This window comes from Strix aluco, chromosome 11 (assembly GCF_031877795.1).
Source record: "Strix aluco isolate bStrAlu1 chromosome 11, bStrAlu1.hap1, whole genome shotgun sequence".
Classification (NCBI taxonomy): domain Eukaryota; kingdom Metazoa; phylum Chordata; class Aves; order Strigiformes; family Strigidae; genus Strix; species Strix aluco.
The window spans coordinates 6,150,389-6,172,810 of NC_133941.1; the positions used below are offsets into that span (position 1 = coordinate 6,150,389).

A 22,422-nucleotide genomic window follows, 5' to 3' on the forward strand; every position below is an offset into this window, starting at 1 on the left:
TTCTAAAGCAGTAATTTGCCTGGGCCAGGCTTCCATAACAGATGTTGCCGTTTATATATGTAATTTTGTGTTGCTTCTTCAAACATACGAGAAAAAAAACCCAGCAATATAATAAGCCTCATCGGCACGCCAGCACTGCTCTGCACATACACGTCTGTAATACTGAAGATGAACACATGCAAAAAATAAAATGCACAATGAATGCCTGCCGGCGTGGAGAGGCAGGCGCTCAGCAGCATTGCTGCCTGTGGGCAGCTGCCCATCTGCCAAGGATGCAGGTCCCCACAGCCCCAGCATTGCTGCAGACCTCATTTTGGGGAAAAGAAGGAGGATTTTACCAAAAGCAGGTGATAACCAACCATGCAGATACAGTCTTGGTGTCACACCACTTGCAGGCTGCCATGAACTCCACGAAAGCCATGTGCAGCAGGAAATCGGTCGGCATCGACTTTCTCCATCAGCTTGTGGCAGATAACGACGACGTCGCCCGAGCCCAATTTGATTTCACAAATCAATACTGAGTGCTTAAGAAGGGAGCTGGCTGGAAAAGGCTTTGTGCGTGGATTTCCATGGGGAAAAAAGGGAATTTTCTGTTATAATTTCAACACTGACATTTCGAACAAACAAGCCCTTTTCTTTTGTCCTCCTTCCCTGGAGATGTTTTGCCACCCACATGGGACGTGGGGCTCAAGGCTTCCCCAGGCCAGGCACTGGGGGGGCAGCATCTCCCACAGAGCAGCTATGTGTCCCCAGGGGCTGAGTCCTTTGCAGAGGAACCGGGTAGAAGAATAAAAATAGAAGCTCATTACAAAAAGCCACCACTTTTGAACCAAGACCTGGCCACCTAGAAAGCCGAGATGACTGAAAGCTCACAAGTCACTTCTGTAAAATGTGGAACTGGTTATTTTATGGGTGGCTTCTCCCTCTCCTCCTGCTTCTGGCAACCCAGTGCCAGAGCCTGTCTAGATAGCAGCTCAGGGGACAGTAGCCAATGGGATGGCACTTCTCGCCTACAGCTGGACTTTGTGCACTGGAGGAAGCTCCTGGCCTCCATCTGTCACCAAAGTTTGTGAGATCATTTCCAATCAAAGCACCATGGACTCGTGGTTGTGCTCCAGTGTCGTATGTCAGGACAGAATTGTTTGTGCAGTCAAAAGGCCTGGTTATATCCACAATCCATCCATGCTACCAGGATGTCTCTTAAAAAAAACTAAAACAATTATTTGCAACGTTGGGTAGGGGGTTGTTCACTTCTGCTGAAGAATGCCTACATTTTTTAAATGATTTCTAAGAAAAACCTTTTCCTTTTTTCACTTTACCTTCAATCAAAAAGCTTTTTCCCTATCAACTAGAATCTTAATTACAGATAAACTGATGAGAGAACCAGTTTGGCTGTAGTAAATCTGCTACTGCTGCTGTACTAGAAGCCACAGGGAAAACAGATATGACTTGCTCGAACTTCCATGTGATGCTTTGAGAAGAAACGTGGCCATCAGTGCTGCTCCGGGGCTGGCACGGACCTGTCAGCAGCCTGGGAAGGTCTTTCCCTCTCACTCCTCGGTTTCCCCACCTGCGGTCTGAGGATGGTGTGACCTCACCGAAGGAAGCTAAGCAGGTTCAAAGCAACCTAAGCGATGTGGTCCCCCACGCAGGGGCACCGAGCCCTGGCAAGTGATGCTGCAGATGCCAAAATTTCGTGTGGGTTCAAAGGGAGAACGGACACAATTCACAGGACAGAAAGACACCCAGGGCCATGGAATACCTAGAAATCATGCTTGGCTTAGAGAGTCCCCAAGCTGAAAATACTTCGGGTGTGGGAGAGATTTGGAGAGATGTTCATACTGTTCTCCTCTTCCCAGTGCTGCCACAAACTGTCCCGTTTACCTGACTCACCGCCTTCTCTCCAGTCTCAGGTTGGAACGCGAAGCTGAGCACAAGATCCAGAGCATCTCGTAAACCACCAAATTACTGTTTGCCTGTCTGGTTTTTAGTAGAAAGAATAGAAACACTATGTTTAAGGAGTCATCCCTTTTGCTTCCAGACACTCGTCAGACCTGTTTTTTCCCCCCAAGCTTTAGCAGGTTACGAGCACCAAGGAAGTTTTACCAAGGAAGTTTTTCAACCCAAGCCTAACATTAAATAAAGCTCACATTCACGGGACACTCTACATCAACCCAGCAGGGACATAATGCGGCATGAGGCATTTGCAAAATCCACTTTGGAAACCCACAGAGGTGCTTACAAAGATATCTACCCTGATCAAAGTGATTTATATTTTTCACAAGTGAGCAATTCGCTTACTAGGAAAGAGACAAATTTAATTTTTAATTTGATCTCCATCAAAACAATATTTTCTTGTTGCTATGACAGCTGAAAGGAAAACCTCTTACCTCGGTGACAGCCAGCTAACGGCATTGCCACACGTCCCCCAGCAGCAGTAGCTCAGGGAGGGAACGTAGCCATGTGCATCATTTTTGGCTCTCGGCCTCTCTGATTTGATGGGGATTTTTAAAAGGACATATCAAAGCTAAGGACTAGAAAGCCTCTTTGGAGAGGCTATGGGGAAATAGCTACAAAACACGGGAGCCTCATAACGCTCGTGGGACCAGGGACCCACCAAAGCCCCGCAGATCCTTCTAGGGACTCCCCGGGTTTCACATCAGGCTCTGGGGACCAGCTGCCCTGCACCATAACCCGAGCTGCACCTCTAATCCGAGATGCACAATGCGGGGAGGGGAAAAAAGGACATCTGCTGACCATCAGTAGATATGGCACGAGTCCAACAACAATAACAGAAAGGGCTTAAATACATAACCGTTTCTTTTCCTTACACTCCTCCTCCATGGCTACCAGCCTCACGGTACTGAAGAAGTGCCCTGATGAATAAATATCTTCTTTCCCTTAGCAACAGTTAGCAACAGAGTCAAGTTTTTTTTTTTTTCCTTGCTCAAAAGAAACACATCTCAAGCTAACACAGACGATTTAAACGGCAATAAATATAGGACGTGGGTGTAATCAAAAATCGCTGAAACGCAAATCGCACTTTTTAGCCTGGGTTATTTTAATGCACAAGCAGAGCTGCCAATGATCTGTAGAAAGAGAGGAGAGAGGGCTAGAGGGGAAAGGAAAAACATAGCAAGATTTTGGGGGAGGACAGAAAGATACTGTCCATTCCTCCTGAGCAAAGCCCAGGCCAGGAACAGTGATGATACCCTGACGTTTGCCTTCAACCTTTAGTACTATTTGAGTTTCTGCAGCAGATTTCTCTGTCTACAAACTGCAAAGGTCACATATAGTCAAAAAATCTGTTAAATGCATAACCCCAACGCACAGCAAACGTATTCTTTTCACAGCTCTATTCCTTTAACAGTTCATTTAAGACGTCTGCCTTGCATTTTTCCATTTGGTGTTGGGAAAATGTTTTCTTTCACCTGGCGTAGAGCCCGATTCAACAGAAAAAGAAAGCCCTCCTCGTTTCCATGGGGCCCTGCAGTATAAGACACGGGACTAATTTTACCCTTAACTGGGCACCTTTTGGCTCTGTCACCAGGTATTTCATCCCGTTCCCTTTTACCCAGGCTCTTTTCCTCCTCTTGGCATTTAGAGGATGAGTTAATCTTTTGCTGGTTCGTGTTGCCCTTTCCCTGATGCTACCGGCAAGGGCAATCCCCTGCCACCACCTCTGCTCCTCCAAGTGTCACCAAACCCCACCCCCGGTGCCCATGCAAGCCTTCTCCCCGCAGTCCTTCCCCATCCCACCTCTCCCAGCCTTAGTCCCAAAGAAAGCAAACGTCTGCTGTCACCATCCCAGCAAAGAAAGCGTTGTGAGACGCAGGTCTGGCTGGGGTTTTCGGTGCCACCTTGATGCTCTTTTTCCATGAAGAGAAATATTCCCAATTTCCATACAAATCACAATGCCTTAAACAACAGGAATCGCAGCTAGACCACAGAATGCAGGCTGCTTTCTACCCAAAACTGAAAAAAGCCAAATATCACTAATTGCAAAACAAAACCGTGGCATGGTCCTGCTGATAAGGCACTGCTGGAGGGCAGCAGGAGGGCCCAGGGGTTCCTTGGGGAAAACTGGCTCTTCTGGACACCTGGCTCCAGGGATACTGGGGGAGGATGGCGGGGAGACGGTGATGGAGCCAGGCAGCCCCAAGGCGCCCAGATTTTATTTCTCTAGAGACCCAGAGAGATAACAGTGTTTGGTTCCTGCTGTCTGAGTTTTTCAGGATAAAGGATTGTTTCAATGTTATTTATTTTTTTAAAATTGAAGCTGGAGGTGGCAGAAAGCAGCTCTGTAGCCGAGGAAGCCCAGCTCCCCAGCTAATATTGCATAACACCACATCCCCTTCCTCACCCTGTTCTATTCCAATAATGGAAACCTATCAGCTGCTTTTCTCTAAATAGCTATTGACTTCAGAGAAGAAGTCCTCTACCTGGTGATGAACTGAGAGCTGATTCCCATCTTATCCACCGTCAGGACAAGACACCGTGCTGTAACGCACATCACAAGGCCATCCTGTACGGATTTGTAGCTAAAATGATTCGGTAGAATGATGCCAGCTGAGAACTGGGCTGCTTCATGTTTATCTATAATATGTAGATATTTAAATCCCTAAGCCTGAAGTAAAATAATTTAGAAGCTCCAGCTATAAAAGATATTCTCCCAAATCCTCATCACTTTTCAATCCTAGTCTCAACACATTATATTCTTTCTGCATTTAATGTGCCCTTAAGGTGGGGATTAGGTAGGCATTTGATTATGTCTTTTATGTTTATAGCAATTCATTTCCAAACCTTTACAAACTTTAATTAAATGCTACATTTTGACTGCCTCATCCTGAATTGAGAGAGAGCAGCAGAGAAAAATCTGTCCTCAAACAAAATTTACATTTCTAAAGCACCTTCTTCTGTGCAAGCACCTTGGGGCTACTGCATAAAATCATCCTGAGCTGCCTTAAGATGTATCAGTGCAGACATCAAAGCAGCTCTAATACTGAGCCTCATGCAGACCCGCAGACAGCTGAGATCACTACATTCACAAGCAAGAAATAAAACAGCTCCTGCCAAAACCAACCATCGATCCCCTCAAAAGGTGGCCATGGGGAAAGCGAGAGCGGCAGCCAAACTCCAGCAGTAAAAACCAACCTTTTCCTTGGAGAAAACTTGGAGGAAGGGACCCGGTAGCCAAAAGCATGGTGGTCGGCACAGTGTTTCATTCAGCCTCACAGCCAGTTTTTTTGAGCATCGCTATCCAGGAGAGGAGACACCATTATGCCTCAGTGAAGCCAAAGGGGAGCTGAGCATCCCCAGTGAGGAGAGCTTAGCACAGCCAGCTCCCTGGAGCTGGGGGTGACCAAGCCATCTCCAAAGTTAACCCCCCTTGACCATAAAGACTTCCAGAGACTGGGAAATGTAATGCCATTTCTTTAAAATCTGGATCCTTCTCTTAAGAGTTGGTTGCAGTCGGGGTTACCCCATCCCTGGCTCAGTGAAAGGCCATGCTCCAGCATGCATCATCTCTGCGGTCATTTCACAGAGGGTACAAAGTCCAAAATCTGTCTCTGTTCAGTATTTAGGAGCCGAGAGATGGGATTTGAAACCAAATTTTAACTGCAGGTTGGAAACTGGGAATTTGCCCCATTTTAAAGTCTGGGTGCAGCATAAACCATCCTCAGGAACTGTCAGATCAAAAAGACAGGGATGTCATAAGATTAGCTGAGCTCTGCAGCTTTGCCCTTTGGGGCCAAGATAGAAGAATGATATCAAATTTTTATCAGCTCAGAAATTCAGGCTTAGCTTGAACACCACCACATCTCTGCACTCCATCGGAATAAATTCAAACCGCACAAGGAGAATACTAAAAAGATTTAGTTAAAAATCTCACAGGTTGGGTAGCATTGAGGTCGAAGCTGCAGACACTCCTGTGCACAGACGTATTAAATGTTGAATTGGTAGCAAGATCTCCATTTTCTGCTTTCCTGCAACTCCCTGCCTGTCCCTTCAATGATAGGAATGGGTTCAGTCTCCAAGGATGCTGTGCCTCGTTTGCTGCCTCCCCATCCTACAGGCTTCAAGGTAGCATGTGGAGATGAGATTCCTGCAGCATGAAATCCACCCGAGCTGGCAGGGCACTCGAGCTCCCTGTGCCACAGCCCACTTCAAGCCCTTTTCAACAGCTTGGGGGGTATTTGAATCATTGATCAGCCTTGCGCCTGCCCGCTGTGCCGGGCTGAAATTTCACTCGTTGGGTTACCATGGTTTGAACCACCGCGCGTGCATGCACCGTCCCGCTCCTGCAAACTCATCCATCGCTCGCATCCAGACAGCTTAACTCTTCCTGGATTGCACAAAGGCATTTCCCAGCGAGAACTATGGTCAGGCCAAATTTGGGGTTTCTAGCTGCAGTTGTTGCCATCAAAGAGCATTAAGAAGATGTAAAGCTGTATTTTACCTTGCCTAAAATGCCTCGCAAAAGCCAGACAGTTTTTATTCAAAGGCTGTCATCACAGGTCTCGCACTGAGGATCACTCTCCAGGTCCCTGAGATATTCATGGCCTGTCTCCCAATGACTTCCCCAGGGCCAGGATTTCACCCCAAACCTGGAGGAGCTCAGGCCAAAAAGAAAGTTTAGATAGTTACTGTGTGCGCTCAAAGCGAGCGGCTGGAGCAGAAAGCCAGTGTTTAACAGCACTAGCAGCCCTGCAAAATTTTACAAGACACAACCCTCACGTTAGAGGATCCATTTCTTTCTTCATAAAATATATTGGGCCTTTCCACAAACTCCTTTTATTGGTCCATTTGGCTACTCACTCCTTTTATGAACTACTCAAGTTCCCGGATCATCTGGAAAAGCCCAGGAAAACGGCCGATCTGAACCATAACGATGTGTTAGCCATCGGTAAAAACCTTCACTGCTACCATGGCTTGGGCACCGTGCGTGAAAGCACGGAAGAGAAAAGCCAGCAGACTGGGCAGCTGGATTTCATCACCTGAAAGGAAGCACGCAGCATCTTTTTAACCCATTTCTTCTTACTGCCTACAAGGTTTTGGAGTCACAAATAGAAATACCCTAAACCCAGGTGCCTTTCACCTCAGCCCAAAATCCACTTGGCAGCAAACAAGAGGTTAAGACTGGGAATTTTTTTTACCAGCATCCTACATCTCTTCCATGGGGGGTCCTTTAATGGATACAGTTAAAGAGCAATCTTGCACGGAGGTCCACATGCTAACATAACAACATATTTTAACTGTGTATTTAAGTAGTTTAATTTCTATTGACATTGGCTAAGGTGAGTCCTAAGGCTCGTCGGTCTCCAGCACACGGCTGGGCTGCCCACAAGCGCAGCCTTTCGAGCTACACATTGCCAAATCTCCTTTAACGACAACAAGCTCCTGCAAAACATTTCATAACCATCATTTCCCAAGGAGCCCGGTGCCTGAAGCATTCGGTGTGCTAAGTCCAGTGCTTTGCAGCATGGTCAGCGCTGAAAAAAGACCAGTGAAGCCTTACAAGAGAGGAAGAGCCAAGCAGTATGAGCAGAAATGTGTCTGGCTCTGCACATCTGCTCCTGGCCAAAACCCTGGAGCCGGTGGGGCAGAACCAGGGTCCTGCAGTCCAGGCTGTGGTGTTGCAACTTGCTTTTGCTTTTGGCCCCAATCCCAGAGCTGCAAGAGTTCATTCCCAGTAGTGTTCCCCCAGTACCTCCCAACCCACCAGCCCAGGCAGGAGCATCTAACTGGTGGTGGCAGCATCAGGCTGTTCTCACAGCTCCAAAATGTGCAATGCAGGAATCACCTTAATGGGACAAAACACCCCTTCCCCAAGCCCAGCGTCAGCGAGACCGCCAGAAAAGCAATTATCCAGGCACATCAATATAACAGCATTTTTACCCCAGTGAGAAGGTGCTTTACAGCATGCAGGCCAGCTTGTTCACTTAAAATTAGTCACATATTTCATGTCTTAGCTGTACCAAGCTCTTGTGAAACAATCAGGCAAAGGTGAACGCTGCTTGCGATAATCCTGTGGGGAGGCTGTTTTAAGCCCTCTAGCAAGGAGCACTGCTGCCCTCCCAAATAGCAGGGGCTATTTTAAAAATCCATACTATTGTGATCTTGGATTGCTCCCTACCACCCAAATCCATTTCATCTTAATTAGCACCCATAATTGTAAGGCCCCTCCAACATTTCCACGTTTCTCTGATCATTACAGCCCACAGATACCCAGTAGCAATATTCACCCAGCTGTGTATTTTGCATAAACTGGTTATCTTGAACCACATGCCCTCTCACTCTTGTTCCTGGCCCCATATTTTATACAACAGTGTTGACACTTCCAGCCCCTTGCGGGAGTATTGCTTTGAGAGATTTAGATGAAGCCCAATCCAAGCAGCTTGCTGGAGGAGACAGGAAATACGAATTCCTCTCAAATTAGTGACTAATATCTGAAAATTCAGCACGGCATCTTACAGTTTCATCAGGAAACACATTGCCCAAAGTGTGGCACAAAATCCAGCTGCCCTGAATATTTTAACAGTGCCACAGCAAAGCCAAAAGCTGAGCACAGACACTGGGGTTCTTTATGCCCTCTTAAAAGAAATACAAGGTGCATTAAGAGTTCAATGAGAAACATGTCTTGGTAGCATCTGTGCAATAAGCTACAGGGAAAAAAAAGAAAAAAAAAAAAAAGAAAGAAGTCCATCTCTGTTGGAAAAACCTTATTACACGAGGTGAGGCCCAAATCTCTAGGCCTGGCTGTGGATAATGAAGCGCATATCTCCGTACCTGCAGGATGGGGTCCCTCACTAGCAAGCAGGCATGTCATCTTCCAACCAACCATGCTCCAGCCAACATCCAGCCCTGCCACCTCGCCCCTGGCGTCAGGGCTGCTCCCTGCTCCATCCACCAAACTATTTCAAGTTTCCTTAAACAGCCGATAACTTCTAAAGGAGGGGATGAGAATCATCTCAAGGACTTTCCGAAGAGCCCTGCAACTCCACCAGCCTTGGTGCTGCCTGGACTGAGACCACAGCACTGCAAACTCCAGCACAGAACCCCCCAGCCCTCAGATGTGCCGCTTCTTTTCTAGGAGGAAGGACTCATAATTCCACATACCCTGATATTATCCATCTTTCAAGACCTTTCCTTGGCTTGGGGTAGTTCCCAACATCGCAAGATGTCTCCAGACTCTGTGTCTTTGCAAGGAAGATAAAGATTGCAACCCTTCGCTAGTCAGGGCCTCTTCATTTTCCCCTCTCAGCACGCTGCAATCCCCTCCGAAGCTTAGCGTAACACCAGGCTGAGCATTAATCAACACAACATGCGCTCCATCCAACTTCAGCAACCACTACGAATATTTAAGTTTTATATTATGTGCTGGGATTATTTTTATATATATGCCACCCTGTGTCTTTTTATATACACACTCGCATACACATATAAGCAAACACACACACAGAGGATTTCATTTCTACAAAACATCATTTAAACACAGGGATTTTTTTCCCTTCAGGCAGCCCTGAGCACCAGCCTCCCAGCACAGCGATGGCGAGTGCCCTCTGCTGTACACGGATACAAATGCTTCTTTGTTTAAAAAGAAGATTTATTTATTTATTTTTAAAATACTTATAACTTTACTTTAGACAAAATATTTACTGAAATTACGTTTTAACATTTTGAGCGCAACATGCAATCCTAACGCCACATGATTTCTTCTGTCAGACTGAAAGATTCATGTCTTCTATAGGTTGCATCAACAGAAAGTAAGTAGGCTGGGCTGGAACTACATGGGGTACAGTATGAAAATGTTTTATTTATACGTTTGAAAATAGCAAAGGGAAATCAGAACAAACAATATAGCTTTATTACTCAGGCATTTATCAGATAGCCTTCACACTTCAGCAAATTGCACATCTATTAGAGGTACAAGCTGAAAACTATCACATGGCAGCATGAAATCATTTTTCTTTTGTAAAGCAGCATTGTTCCTGCTACTGGAAGGAAAGATAATATTAAAACATATTCAAATATATGTATTTGAAACCGCTACATCTTGTAATAAATTATGCACTTGATATTAAAAATCCAAGCTACACTTCACAAACCCGACTTAAGAATATTAACTTTTATTGTCTTCTCACGTCCTAGCTCTCCTCAAATCTGACATTTAAAGGAGCTGCTCTTCCATCAAGTAGCCTTTATGGCACTGAATGCAGATTTAATATGGCATAGGCACAGCTCCACGATGAGCTTTCCCATTTGTTTGACATGCGAGAAGAGAAAGGGAATCAGCCTTGTCCTGGCCCCACTGCCACTTCTTCAAATGTTGCATAATCTTAAGCAAAAGCCTGACTCTGTAGTGTTGGAGGTTTTGCAAAAAACAGGGATTAAATCGTCCGCAAAGAGCCAGGGCAGGTTGCAAGGCAACAAGCCCAATAGCATCTCTGAAAAAGGGCCCACCTCCACCCAAGGCACATGGGTCAAAGACCAGCCAGGTCTTCCCCCATGGAGCAAACCCTGCCACGATGAGCACCTGAAGGCCTGGGGAGGAGGGAGCAGTGCCGCGTGGTACGCAAACATCAAAATCCCAGTTATTGGCATCATAATGTATTTTTTCCCCTCTGTTTCACGCTCCTGCAGAAGGAGACGTCTTTTTTTAACCTGTCTCTGTGCAACACCTTGGCTCCACAAGCGGGGCCCATCTGCTCCACAAAGGTAGGTGGGTACACCTCCACACGGCCCTCGGAGGGTGGGAGGGGGTCGGCGGGGTCAGAGCACCCATGGGCGCACTCTCCAGCGATGCCCAGGCCCCCAGGTGCTCCCATGCAGCCACCCTGTCCCCGTCAGTTGATGACCAGTTTGTTTGTCAATGACAATGATTGTCAGTTGCCAACCAGCACAGCCACACCGGCACAACTGGTTTCCCCATCCCTTCCAGTGACTCACTGCAAAAACCTCTTCATTTCAGCATTTGTATTCACTTCACAGCTTGGATTTCCTAGAGGCGGCAGTACCCAGGAAAATAAGCCTCCTCTTACGCCCTCCTGTAAATGTGTCCACATGAAGCTGATCAAAAATATTCCAGTTTATTTTTTTAAATGAAATCTTTTACCGGGATTTTTTTCCAACGAAATGTTGGTATTTTTTATATCTTTTCATCTTGCTATTCTTAGGGATTCTTGTCCTAGATTCCCCATCTTGGTTGAAGGCCAAGCATCACTAACAGAGCCAGAGGGAATATAAAAGCATCTTTCTAAGACGCTATAGAAAAGAAGAAGAATTGGACCCTGGGAGTCAATTCACTTTCATGCCTTGGGTATTTAAGGATCAAACATGCATTTGTGAGCTGACACAAGGTAAAAAGGTGGCTTTGAGACTTTAAGGCGTCTAAAGCAGCCTCTGAAAGCATCTTTTCACCAACTAGAGTGCAAGAGAAAACCAGGAGCAGCAAAGCATCCCGGAGTGCGGCTGCCAAGGCCCTGGGGACAGCCAGCGGAGGGGACAGCCCGGCTCACCGGCCACTCCTGATGGCACCATGGACACGGAGCACTTGCAACTGCTGCTCCACTTGCAAAGCAAACAGCTGAAGGCAAGGAAACAGGAACCACCCAAGACACGCTGGGGAGGTTTCCTATGGTTACTGCTGCCATGGAAATATTTTTTTGTTGGCTTGATCTAAATAATATCTGGCTCCATGGCTGCAGTACACTTCCTGCAAGGTTGGGTTGGATCCTTAGACCTGCACCCCGCTACCGGGGTGCAACCACATCGAGCACTGGGTGCCCTCCGAGCTGGCCCAGGAGCATCTCAGACCCAAGCTGCTCGGGGCCTTCCTTCTGGCTCCCCCAGGGCCCATGGCTTGGTTTCAAGGAGAAGAGGAGGAGAAAAAGTGGAAGGGGGGGACTGAGGGGGGGAAAAAAAAAGACAATTTTTTACTAATTGCTCACAGCTGTGTCCAAGCAGCTCCCATTTCAGCTGCCAGGAGCTGCAGCCGGCAGGGAGTGCACTGGGACGAGTGGTTCTGCTCTCCCTGATGGGCTCCGGAGCAAGAGAAACCCCTTGCAGGGAGAGGGACTCTCCTCCATCCATCCACAGGCTCTGCCTAGGGATTTCAATAATTATATTTATATACTCCCCTTATCAGCAAGAGCAGCCATTATGTCTTTTATCACCACGGCAGCAGCATCTGCACGAGGGCTATTGATAGGGGATGAAATATTTGCTGCGATGGCTGAGTACAAAGTGCCTCCCTCCGCGGTAAGAATAATAATTGTAATACTTAGCTCTTGAAGTGTTAAGCTCTGGCATCAGGGCCCTGCAGAGAGCAAAGAGCCACACACAGGGGAAGAAACGGCCTCTCCAGCAGCAGAGAGGAGCACCCTGAATTTTATATATGCCTCTTGGCTCTAGCATCGGTGAACCCGAGAAAGGCTCTGGCCATCAGCTGCCTCAGGGCTGCACTGATGCATGCCTGGAGCCTGCGAGGACATGACAGCTCACGACAAAAAGGCTCTTTACAGCCATGCTTGTGAGGCTTACCCTGAAATTAGTTTTCCTCGCATCAGACGATTCTGCTAATGTTACAAATTCCTCTGACATTAGATAGTGACCGCAGAGATGCTGCGCGTGCGGGTAAGAGTCCCCAGCCCGGCTTTCCCTGGCCATGGCTGGGGGATTATTCATTGGAGAAAAAAGCAAATATCCAAATGAGCATCACGAATTGCAAAACCATCTGCCAAAGGTCTCAGCTGATACTATCGGCTGTACTTAAGCTCGGTGATAGACTTACAAGCCAGACAATGAAAACGCAATTGATTATTTGAAGAGTGACTCACTGGTGTAATAAGGATGGATTACTTGGGGCGGGGCGGGGGGGGGGGGGGGGGGGGGGGAGAATGTCTTTGAAAAAAAAAATAAAAGACTACAGATTGACTTTTTCAAGGCAAACAGAAAGGGAACAAAACCTAAGAAAAACTCCTGAAAGCACTGAACAGCCCTCAACAGAGAGAAGGGCAGTGCTCGGTGGGTGTCAGCCAAAGAGCTGCGCCTCAGCCCCCTCCAGCTGAGGATCTCGGGTACCAGCCTTCATCCATCCAATTCAGATTTCTTTCCAAATTGGTGGCCGGGGAACTTTTTCTTTCACATCGCACTCTGCTTGTGACAAAGGCCTGTTGCAAACCCTCTATTAAAGGAGTAGGAGTTTTCCCTCCCTGCTGAACACGTGCCGCACGCAGCACTGCCAGGGCTCTGTGCTCGCCGGGGGGTCAGTGGGACGCATCCTGCGGGGAGAGCGGACTCTGTACACTCCTGTGGAGCCAGCAAGGAGGACTAAGGAAGCTGAGGCAAGGCAGCAAAACTCAGTAAGCGGATGGGGATGCCAAGGGCAGGGATGACAGCCCGGCTTTGTGTGCCATGGGACCGAAGTGGCCCTTCATCTCCCACCTCCTTCCTCTCACCACTTCAGCAAAGGCTTCAGTGACCGATTTACCCCACTACCCTGGGTTTGGGGGGATGCACAGGGAGCGCAGGACCTTCTGCATCCAGCAGCACTGAGCTGTTAAATCAGTTCACCATCACCCACTAAATCACACCCTACACAGCACTCAAATCCATAACCTCAGCCTCCAGCACTGACAGCTGTCTGCTTGAAGGAGATCCCCACTGCAAGTCAATCCATCCCGCTTCTGAGTTTCACAGGTCTGTCTTGGGCAATTCCATCCCAAAAGGCTCCATGAGGGAGCTGAGCTTTGCCGGTGGCTGGCAGCACAGTCCCACTGCCGAGGCATGGGGAAAGCGCTTGCCTGCCGCCGGTTTGCCTTCGGGATGGCAAACCCGACTCACTCGTACCAGGCAGATAACATTTCACTCTTTACATACCAAGAAACAGCTGTAGTCATTTTCCAAAAACTTAGCGCAAAAAAACCCACCAACTTATAAAAAGATTTGTTTAGTCTACGAGTAAAATATCAGGTAAAGTCAGAATTCAGTGGTTGTCTGCTCTGCCCCCTTCATCATCAGTGTCGTTCACAATTACTCCAGAAACAGAGTAAACCCCCCCCAACCAGCCCAAAACCCGCAACAGCTTATTAGTGGTTTTTCACCCCATTCATAAAACTAAAATTGCACAAGGCTGCTTCGAAACAGACAGAAAACATACCCACACTGGCCTTTCTCTAGGAGAAATTCTGCTTTTTCGGCTTTTGCCGGCAGCTCAGCTGCGATGGAGCGGGGCAGAGCCTGGCTGCAGAGCAACTCCAGTTACAGCAGCTGCAGACTAGGGCTCTGTGTTTAACTGAAATTTAATCAAGAAGTGTCTCAAACTCCTTTGAGTTCTTGCAACACAATCCTGAGTGGCTTGTAAAGGACTTCAAACAGGCTCCCTGGGCTTGCCCGGAAACAAGTACATACCTCACCTGCTCTTTTGTACATCGCATACAAAAAATTAAAGAATTTATTTTAGGCTTTTCGCCAGGGACAACACTGCCTCCAATATTGTAATGCTCTGTTAAAGTGGATATAGTGTCTCCCAGCCAACACAAACAGGATACCTTATCAGTCTCGGCTGTTTCCAGTGCTGTTTCAGCAGCCGGGCACGAAGACGTGGAAGGGACAGGCCAAAAATTTGGTCGGGAGTTCCTTAAAAGCAACTGTGTGCTCGACATTTATGAAAAGATAGATTGTCCCGGGGCAGGACAAAGCTGATCCCTACAGTACAACCCACCCAAACTTCCATCCTGATGGCCCGGCTGCCCCTTAGCAGAGACGCTGTGGGAACCATGGCAGCAGCACAAGTCACCACTAGTTTCCCTACTCTTTCCTTACTGCCACAGGGGTTGAAAACTCAAGAAAAAGTAGACCCTGATTTTTCAAACACTTACACAAGTGCTTAATCTTGCAGGTGTGAGTAAATAGAGCAGCTGAAGTCACTTATGCCAAGCAAAGTGCATGCTCCAGCATCCTCCCGAGCTGAGCTTCAGTGCGCACAGCAGCCGCCCATCCCCAAATCACCCTGGGCACAGAGGCTGAAGGACACTGACTTTGTCAATGAGTAACCTGGCAGAGAATGACTTCTCCCTTCTGAAGGGTGTTTCTTCTTGTCACAATCACAACTAAACAAAAAGCCAAGCTAACGATACCAACCCTGTTGTGAAAGGCTTTAAAAATCAGCAGAGAAAACCCACCTCCGACTGGTTTTTTTGCATCCCCTCCACCAGGATGACAGCATCCTCAGGAGACCAGTCACTGCCCACCCCCTGGGGACAGGCACAGGTCCCCTGGGGACAGGCACAGGTCCCCTGGGGACAGGCACAGGTCCCCTGGGGACAGCAGTCCTCTTGGCCTCTCTGCAGTCTCTCAGGGACTCACCTCCAGAGCACGGGGATGGACAGCACTGGGATGGACTGCACTGGCTGAGTTTTACCTGTTTCAGGAGGTTTCCCATTGCAAAATGAAAAACTTGATAAGACCCACTGGGCCCGGCACAGTTCGCCACGGCAGCGATGCGAGCATAAGCCCATTCAAGATAAGGTATTGCTATTCTCACATCTCCAAAGCCTATCAAATAAACATGCAAGGAAGCGTGGAATATCTGAATCCTAAAGGAGAGAGAGGCACAAAGCATGTTATTCATGAAAGGGAAAAGCTGGGAGCGTGTGTGTGAAAGATACATAACCTATGAAAAATGCTGAAAACATATGGAAGCAATAATCTGTGCTTTTTTTTTTTTTTGGAAAGTAGAAACAAATGCTTCAGAATTCAGTGTTATTCGTTCACGTGCTGCATTACAAATATTATTGTTTCTGCTCTCTGGATGAGGCACTAGGCATCAAACTGGAGACCCAAACGCGCCCCCAAGATGCGTACACGAGCCTGCTGGGATGTCCCTCCTGTGGGTAGGGCCAGCACCAGGGGAATGCAGATTGACACTGCAAACACACAGAGAGTTTCTCATTGCTCACCACACATGAGCAGATAATGTCCAGAGCACTGGGCACTGGACAAACACACAAAAACAAACATCCACTGCCACTAGCAACTCCCTGCCTACAGTCAACAAGGCAGAGACGGGAGTTGCAAAGCGACCTATCTATGATCACCCAGCAACCTCACACATCTCTGGGCTTCTGGTCAAGCACCCCATTTACCAGATCACCATCTCATGACACACATCTCTATTTATCCTTGTCCATAGGTTTTTGTGATCCAGTGGTCAATCACAACTCTTTGGGCACCAGATGCTGTATCATCTGGGATCTCCAGGTGGTCTCTCCTGAGAAGCTGAAAAGTTTCTCATTGCAGATGCTCCCAAATGCGACGAGGTCAGATGAGATTGGATTTATGTAGAACTGGCCGCAGTAGATTACAGTGAGATACCGAGTTATGGAAACAAATAAATGCTCGAAACAATTGCGTGCACCGAAACTTCACTTGTTAATATGGAATATTACTGATTAAGTCAACAAACACATAAATTTGCCTTGGAAGGCAAGGGCCAGGCACTATGTGCTGTACAAACACACGCCACTGATATTAAGACCATGATGTGTGACAGCAGTGCATGAAGAAAAACAGCTCTTTTCCCCACAAAAACGTGATTTCAAGGGACAAAGATTACATGGCACATGCAAGAAAAAATGTAAAACAATCTCACACTGAAACTAAAACCCCACTAAACCAGTCTTTGTCCTTATGTCATGTTTATTACTGTTATTTAAATGCTTCTGCAAACTAGAAGAATAACTATGGCAACAAAGACTTCTCCAAAGGTTTTCAGACACTATTTTTAAAATTATCTTATCTGCCACAGCATCTGAATGCCTTCCCTCTGAAATCAGCCGCACTCCACTGCCTCTGCAGGCTTTGCAAACCAGGTGGTACATCCCCCCTCCTCAAACCAGAGCTCAAATACTGTCTTGAGATTTAGGTGTCCTGCATCTATGGTTTTAGCTGGTGTTTTTGGAAGAGAAGGTAGAGAGCAGGGAACAGCAAGGTCTGTTGAATTGCAAGAGTATCGTTTTTTGCAAGCCTTTCTCAAGGAGCAAACAAACCATGCCTCTGTGTGCTAAACACATGCCAATCTCCCAACACGAAGGATCCGCTATTTTAAATACAGTACTAAGGCTGTAATTTTACTTCGCCCAGAGTAAATCCAAAATTAGTTCTTCACAGTAGGCTTAACAGCAGCAAAAGCCACTCACTCCCTTCCTGGAGCTGCCAACCATTTGTCACCTTTAAGGTTTGCATATTCACACTAATTGCACCAGGACCAGGTTATAAATTCCCTTCCCTTCCCTCCTCCCGGACCACCTCCCTCGAAGGCTTTTCTCTGCAAGACATTATGCAAAAGACACCGCTAATGGCTATTCATTCACCAAACTCCAGTGACAGCTTTATTTAATGCCAAAGCTTGTTAACAAGCTGAATGGCACACAGTTTAATGTAATGCAGATCTGATTAGAAAACAGCAACGGGGCTCCTAAGGAGTTGGGAGATTTTTATTGAATTTGATTTCACTTTTTCCACACAAAGCCACCTTTCAAGTATCGACCTGTATTAATGAGGATTTGGTTATGTACACCCAATTTCCATCCTCCAGATCGCAGCCCACACAGATGAACTTTTCAGTCCTTACGTACTTTACTGACAACCTACCATAAAAGAAAGCGATGCGATTAGAGAAGGAGTCATTTTGCTGTTCAAGCCATGAGAAATTGGGGGTGATACCGGTTATAGTTTGACAGCCGCGTCCTTGCAGACTTCACGCCCAAGGATGATGGAATTCAATCTTCAGACTTTTCAGACAAACCACCTACTTTCTCCTCTTTGGGGCTAAATGATTTAAAACTGAAAATTGAATTTCTGCCTTACAAGAGGTCTGTGGCACGCAGGAGGTCTGAGAACTTCAAGGGGGTAAGACGCAGGCAGTGGGCTCCGGTTTAACTGTGTATAACATGAGGTGTTTTCAATTCCTTGCTTCCATCAAAATAGTATTAAATACACCAACACTTTTACAGGTTAATTCACCCACTACCTTGAATTTGAGATTATAATTTCAGAGTAAAATTAAGAAGATTCAAAAACAAACTCTAAAACCAGGGACATTTTTTAATTACTTCGCAATCCCCTTTCATCTTTTTGCACATGACCTACAGTACAGAGACTGGTTTTATTCTGAAAAGAAAACAGTTCTGCAGAATACAATTTATTTTCAAGTGGTTTCCCTGGCTCAGGAAGTATGCATGTGCTTCCAGGAATGATAAATTCAACCAACACTCAAAGCCATCTCCCCATCTGAGAGAAGTGGCTTTTAAGGGAAGGTACAGGCACAGAAATCTTCGTCGTCTAACAAAGCAATCTGCCTGCTTGATGGAGTAGCTGCACAGATCATACCTAAAATCACAGGTAACTAGAAAATACAGTCCTGCATAATTGCATATCTGACAATGCCTGTATCAGCAATGGTTTCAGTGCCTGCAAGTGTATACATTTTTTTTCCTTCTCCCTAAAGCGCATCACCAGTTCCCATCTCTGAAGCAAAAAAAAAAGTCTAATTTACATTTATCAGCAAAACTCTGCTATTAAAGGATTACAAAAAGTCTTACAAATCTCTAGTGGCTAATTGATCTGGGTTTGTATCCTTAATCTGCGGATCTCCTTGCAAACCCTTGTTTTCTTCCAATCTCATTCTGCACGTTAAGGTGTTGGTGAGCATCCCCAGCAGGAGCTGGCTACACTGCCTCCTGCGCATCGGGCACAGGTTCCTGAGCATGTTTTTGACCTACAAAACTACTATTAATTTGCCTGCTTACATGTCCCTGGCATCAATAGACCACTGGCTAATAAAAAATGAATGTGCTTCCCTCTATTGTGTTCTGGCAAATAGGCTGCCTTTATTTGTTTTAATTGCCTAATTACTCTTATATTAAGGCAATTAAATGTGAATTTGTGCAGGAGGGCTCTTGGCTTGTCCAGTCCCTGGTGTAAGGTCTAACTCGGCATTGTAGCACACAAGCTGCAATGCCTCTGGGGGCTGATCCCACCCGTACCCAAAGGGCCCCCATCCTTCTCCTGCCCCGGTGGAGGTAACCCCTTCCTTCCTGAGAAAAGGCTGCTGGAACAGTCCACGCGGTTTTAGCCAAAATCCTTGCCCGTGTCTGGAGTCCCTCAGAAAAGGGAAGCCAGGACACAGCTATGGGTGATCCTGGCAGGCTGGAGCCTCCTGCTCCACCTCGTCCTGCACGTGGGGTTTTGCAGGACCTGGCACAAGAGGCACAGCGTGCCGGTGCAGAGGGCACAACCTGAGCAGAGCCACAACACCGCTCTCATCTGACACTCCCCAAGTAGCTGAGTGTCTCTTCTGCTGGGCCATTTGGCCTTTGGTGGGATGCTATCAAAATCCACTTAATTCTTCAAAAGCCACTGGATGGTTGCACCCTCTGACATAACGAAACACAAACCACAGGACCTCAGAAGTCCTTGGAGCAGCGGAGAAATTTGGTGACCATGGCTTTTCTTCTTATCCTACATTTGAAAGTTCGCCTTGACTCTTTTTAAGCATTATAAAGCAGCTCTGCAATAACATGAAGAAACCTGGGACAGCTCGGGGAAGCATTTATAAGCCCTGAAAAGAAGACAACTCAGGGGTGACCTTATAAATCTATTAATGCACACGTGGTAGATTCAGATCATTGGGAGGGTGTCAGGAGACCACAGCTCCGGCAGCCCGGGAGGAAGGGACACCTTCACCTTCTGAAGGTCTGAAGCAGGACATGGTGCACTTGCTTGTGCCACCAGCGCCCGTGGAGCTGGAGGACCACAGCCAGCCCCACCTGCCACGGCGCATCCCTTGGGGCAGACCTCAGCCCACAGACCGGTCCCACTGCACCCTGGAGCGAATGCCACTGGGAATGATGGTTTGCAAAGCTGAAGCTTAAGATACAACTCAATGGGAATAAATCAATCCCCCTCCTCACTCTGAACCAGCACTTTAATCTGCTGAGATGCAGCTCTGAGAAGTAGGGCAGAAGCCAGGAGGAGCGCCGAGCGTGGCAGATGCTGGAGAAAAGGGTATACCCTATAAAATAAGGTTAAAAGGTTGCCAAGAGCTCCCTGGCCTACTAAATCCATGCACCAGAGCCCACAGCCCAGATTTAATATCGCCAAGTCCCAGATCGCCCATGAGCAAGAACTCGTTTCCAGGCAGCACAACGTGGGGAGGGGAGAAGGGGCTGATCCAGCACGAGGTCAGGGCTCGCCTTGCCTCATAGGCACCAGCACTGTCGGTTTTGTAAAGAGATGCAACACAAATAGCCAAAAATACTTGTTCATTCCTACACACCCCCCAACCTTTTCAATAGCTACATCTCTGCTTGGCATCACTGAGAGAGGATAAACCCTACCAATGGGGTCACAGGGGGAGGCAGGAGTTTCACACAGCAGTTTGGTGCAAACCACCTAGAACCCCTTCAGCCCTGATCCCCGCTTCCCAGCCCAGCCCCGCCTGCCCAGGCTGTCCCCGCCAGGCAAGGGCGGCTTCAGCCCCCGGCACAACCCGGGGCAGCAAGACGAGCCCCTGACCGCAACGGGGAGCGGACGGGCTGCGAGGTGGTAATTAGCAAACCAGTTACCCCAGTCCCGGGTCTGGATCGGGCTGTGCCCCACACCAGTGGCAGGCACGGGCACACCGGCGTGCTGCTCGGCGGGGCTGACGAACCCACCCGTGTCTTGAGAACCACCAGCCAGAGTGGGAAACGTGTTTAAGACGAACACAAGCGCTCCCCGAAAAGCCACGTTTGCACCCCTGCTGCGCACGGACTTGGGAGGGAGCCACAAAACCCTGCGAAGGGAGAACCAGAGGGAGACCCACCGGGGTCCTACTGCCCTCGGGAGGTAGAGGGGGGGGTCGGGGCGATGGGGGACGAGGCGGTGGGGGGACAGGGGGTCTCGCCGGGCCTTACCTCCACTTGTGCAGGGCGAAGCCGGGACACTGGTCCCCGCAGGTGGTGCAGGGCTGGCCCCGCTCCGGCTCCCCCGACGCCGTCAGCTGCAACAAATCGCAAAAATCAGCCCCGGCCCCCCCAGCTGCGGGACATGGGGGGGTGCCTGGGGGGCAGGGGACACCCACCTAGAGGCTGGGGGGGACGCCCGAGGGAAAGGGGGTACTTGTAGGAAAAGGGCACCCGAACGGCTGGGAGAAGGGGCACGGCGGGGATGGAGGGGGGACACGCCCGGAGAAAGGGGCGCGGGGGGGGACGGGACACAGACACGCACCGCACCGGGGGCGCAGCCGGAGCGAGCGGCGGGACGGAGCCACAGGTTGGAGAGGGGCGGGGGCGCGCACCCCGCGGGACGGGACAGGGCGGGGGGCGAAGGGATAACCCCCCCCCCCCTCCCGGCACTCACCGACCGGCCGGAGAGCCGCTTGCGGGAGCCGCGGCCGAACATGGCAGCGCCGCGCCGCGCTCCGCGGAGCCGAGCGCAGCCCAGCCCGAGTGCGCGGCAGCCCCGGCCCGCCCCCCCCCGGCGGCCGCCCCTCCGCCGCGCCGCGCTCCCGCCCCTTCACCCCGCCCCTCGGCCCGGCAGGCACCGCCCCGGGAGAGCCCGGACACCCCCCCGCCCCGGCTCGCCCCGGGCCGGCGGCTCCTACCGCCCCGCTGCAGCGCAGCGCCTGCCGTCATCACTCCGCTTCAGAGTTAACAACCCTCCCCGGGCCCTTCCTGGCACTGGCGTTGTCCCGCCGCACTCGGGAGCACAGCGCTCGGCCAGCTGTGCCCGGCGAATGCAGGGCGCTGGTTATGCTCCAGAGCACGGGTGTTAATAAAAAACCTGAGGTCCTGAAGAGCAGGGATGGGATTCTGCAGCACTGGAGTTACAGCTCTGAGCACGTTGCCACCCGTGCTGTGGGGGGGGGGGCTTTTGCTGGCACAGGCAAAGGCAGGGAGCAAACAGCCGTGTTCCTGCTGGGCTTCTGTTCCCCTCCTCATGGAGAACAGATATAGTCCACAAACACGAGCAGCGTGCAGGAGAAACCCACTCATGTGAAGTGTGTTTGCAGCCCGAGGTACCAGGCTGGGACACAAAGCACCTGCTACACCCCCGGAGCTCACCCTCCTCCCAGAGCTACACATGGGCCAGCAGGGCCGGTAGCCGTGGGGCTGGGAGCCGTGGGGCAGCCCACACATCAGTCTGCTCTCGTCATGCATACAATGCGCTACAGAGGGATCCCCAACAACCAGCCCGTACCCCTGGGGGTTTGCAATCAAACAGCACATCTGGCGCAAGGCAGAGCAAAACGAAACACGGGGAGAAGGGGGAGCGGCAAACATGCTTCGCGGAGCACAGGGGTCCTCAGAAACTTGTCCCCAGTGGGGATGGAGCAGCTTTGCCATTAGCATTTCACAGCATCCCCTGGTTGTGGTT

General features: G+C 49.0%; 1 protein-coding gene across 1 annotated transcript in view; it reads right to left on the reverse strand.

Annotated features, from left to right (window-relative positions):
• The window catches only part of PRICKLE2 (prickle planar cell polarity protein 2), a 109,838-nt gene extending 88,391 nt beyond the window's left edge, over nt 1–21,447 (reverse strand). The window contains exons 1-2 of the mRNA XM_074836206.1: nt 21,406–21,447; nt 20,961–21,046 (exon numbers count right to left, since the gene is read on the reverse strand). Coding sequence (XP_074692307.1) covers nt 20,961–21,046; nt 21,406–21,447 — 128 coding nt within the window. The remainder of the gene's footprint in view (nt 1–20,960; nt 21,047–21,405) is intronic.
• Nucleotides 21,448–22,422: the final 975 nt, after the last annotated feature.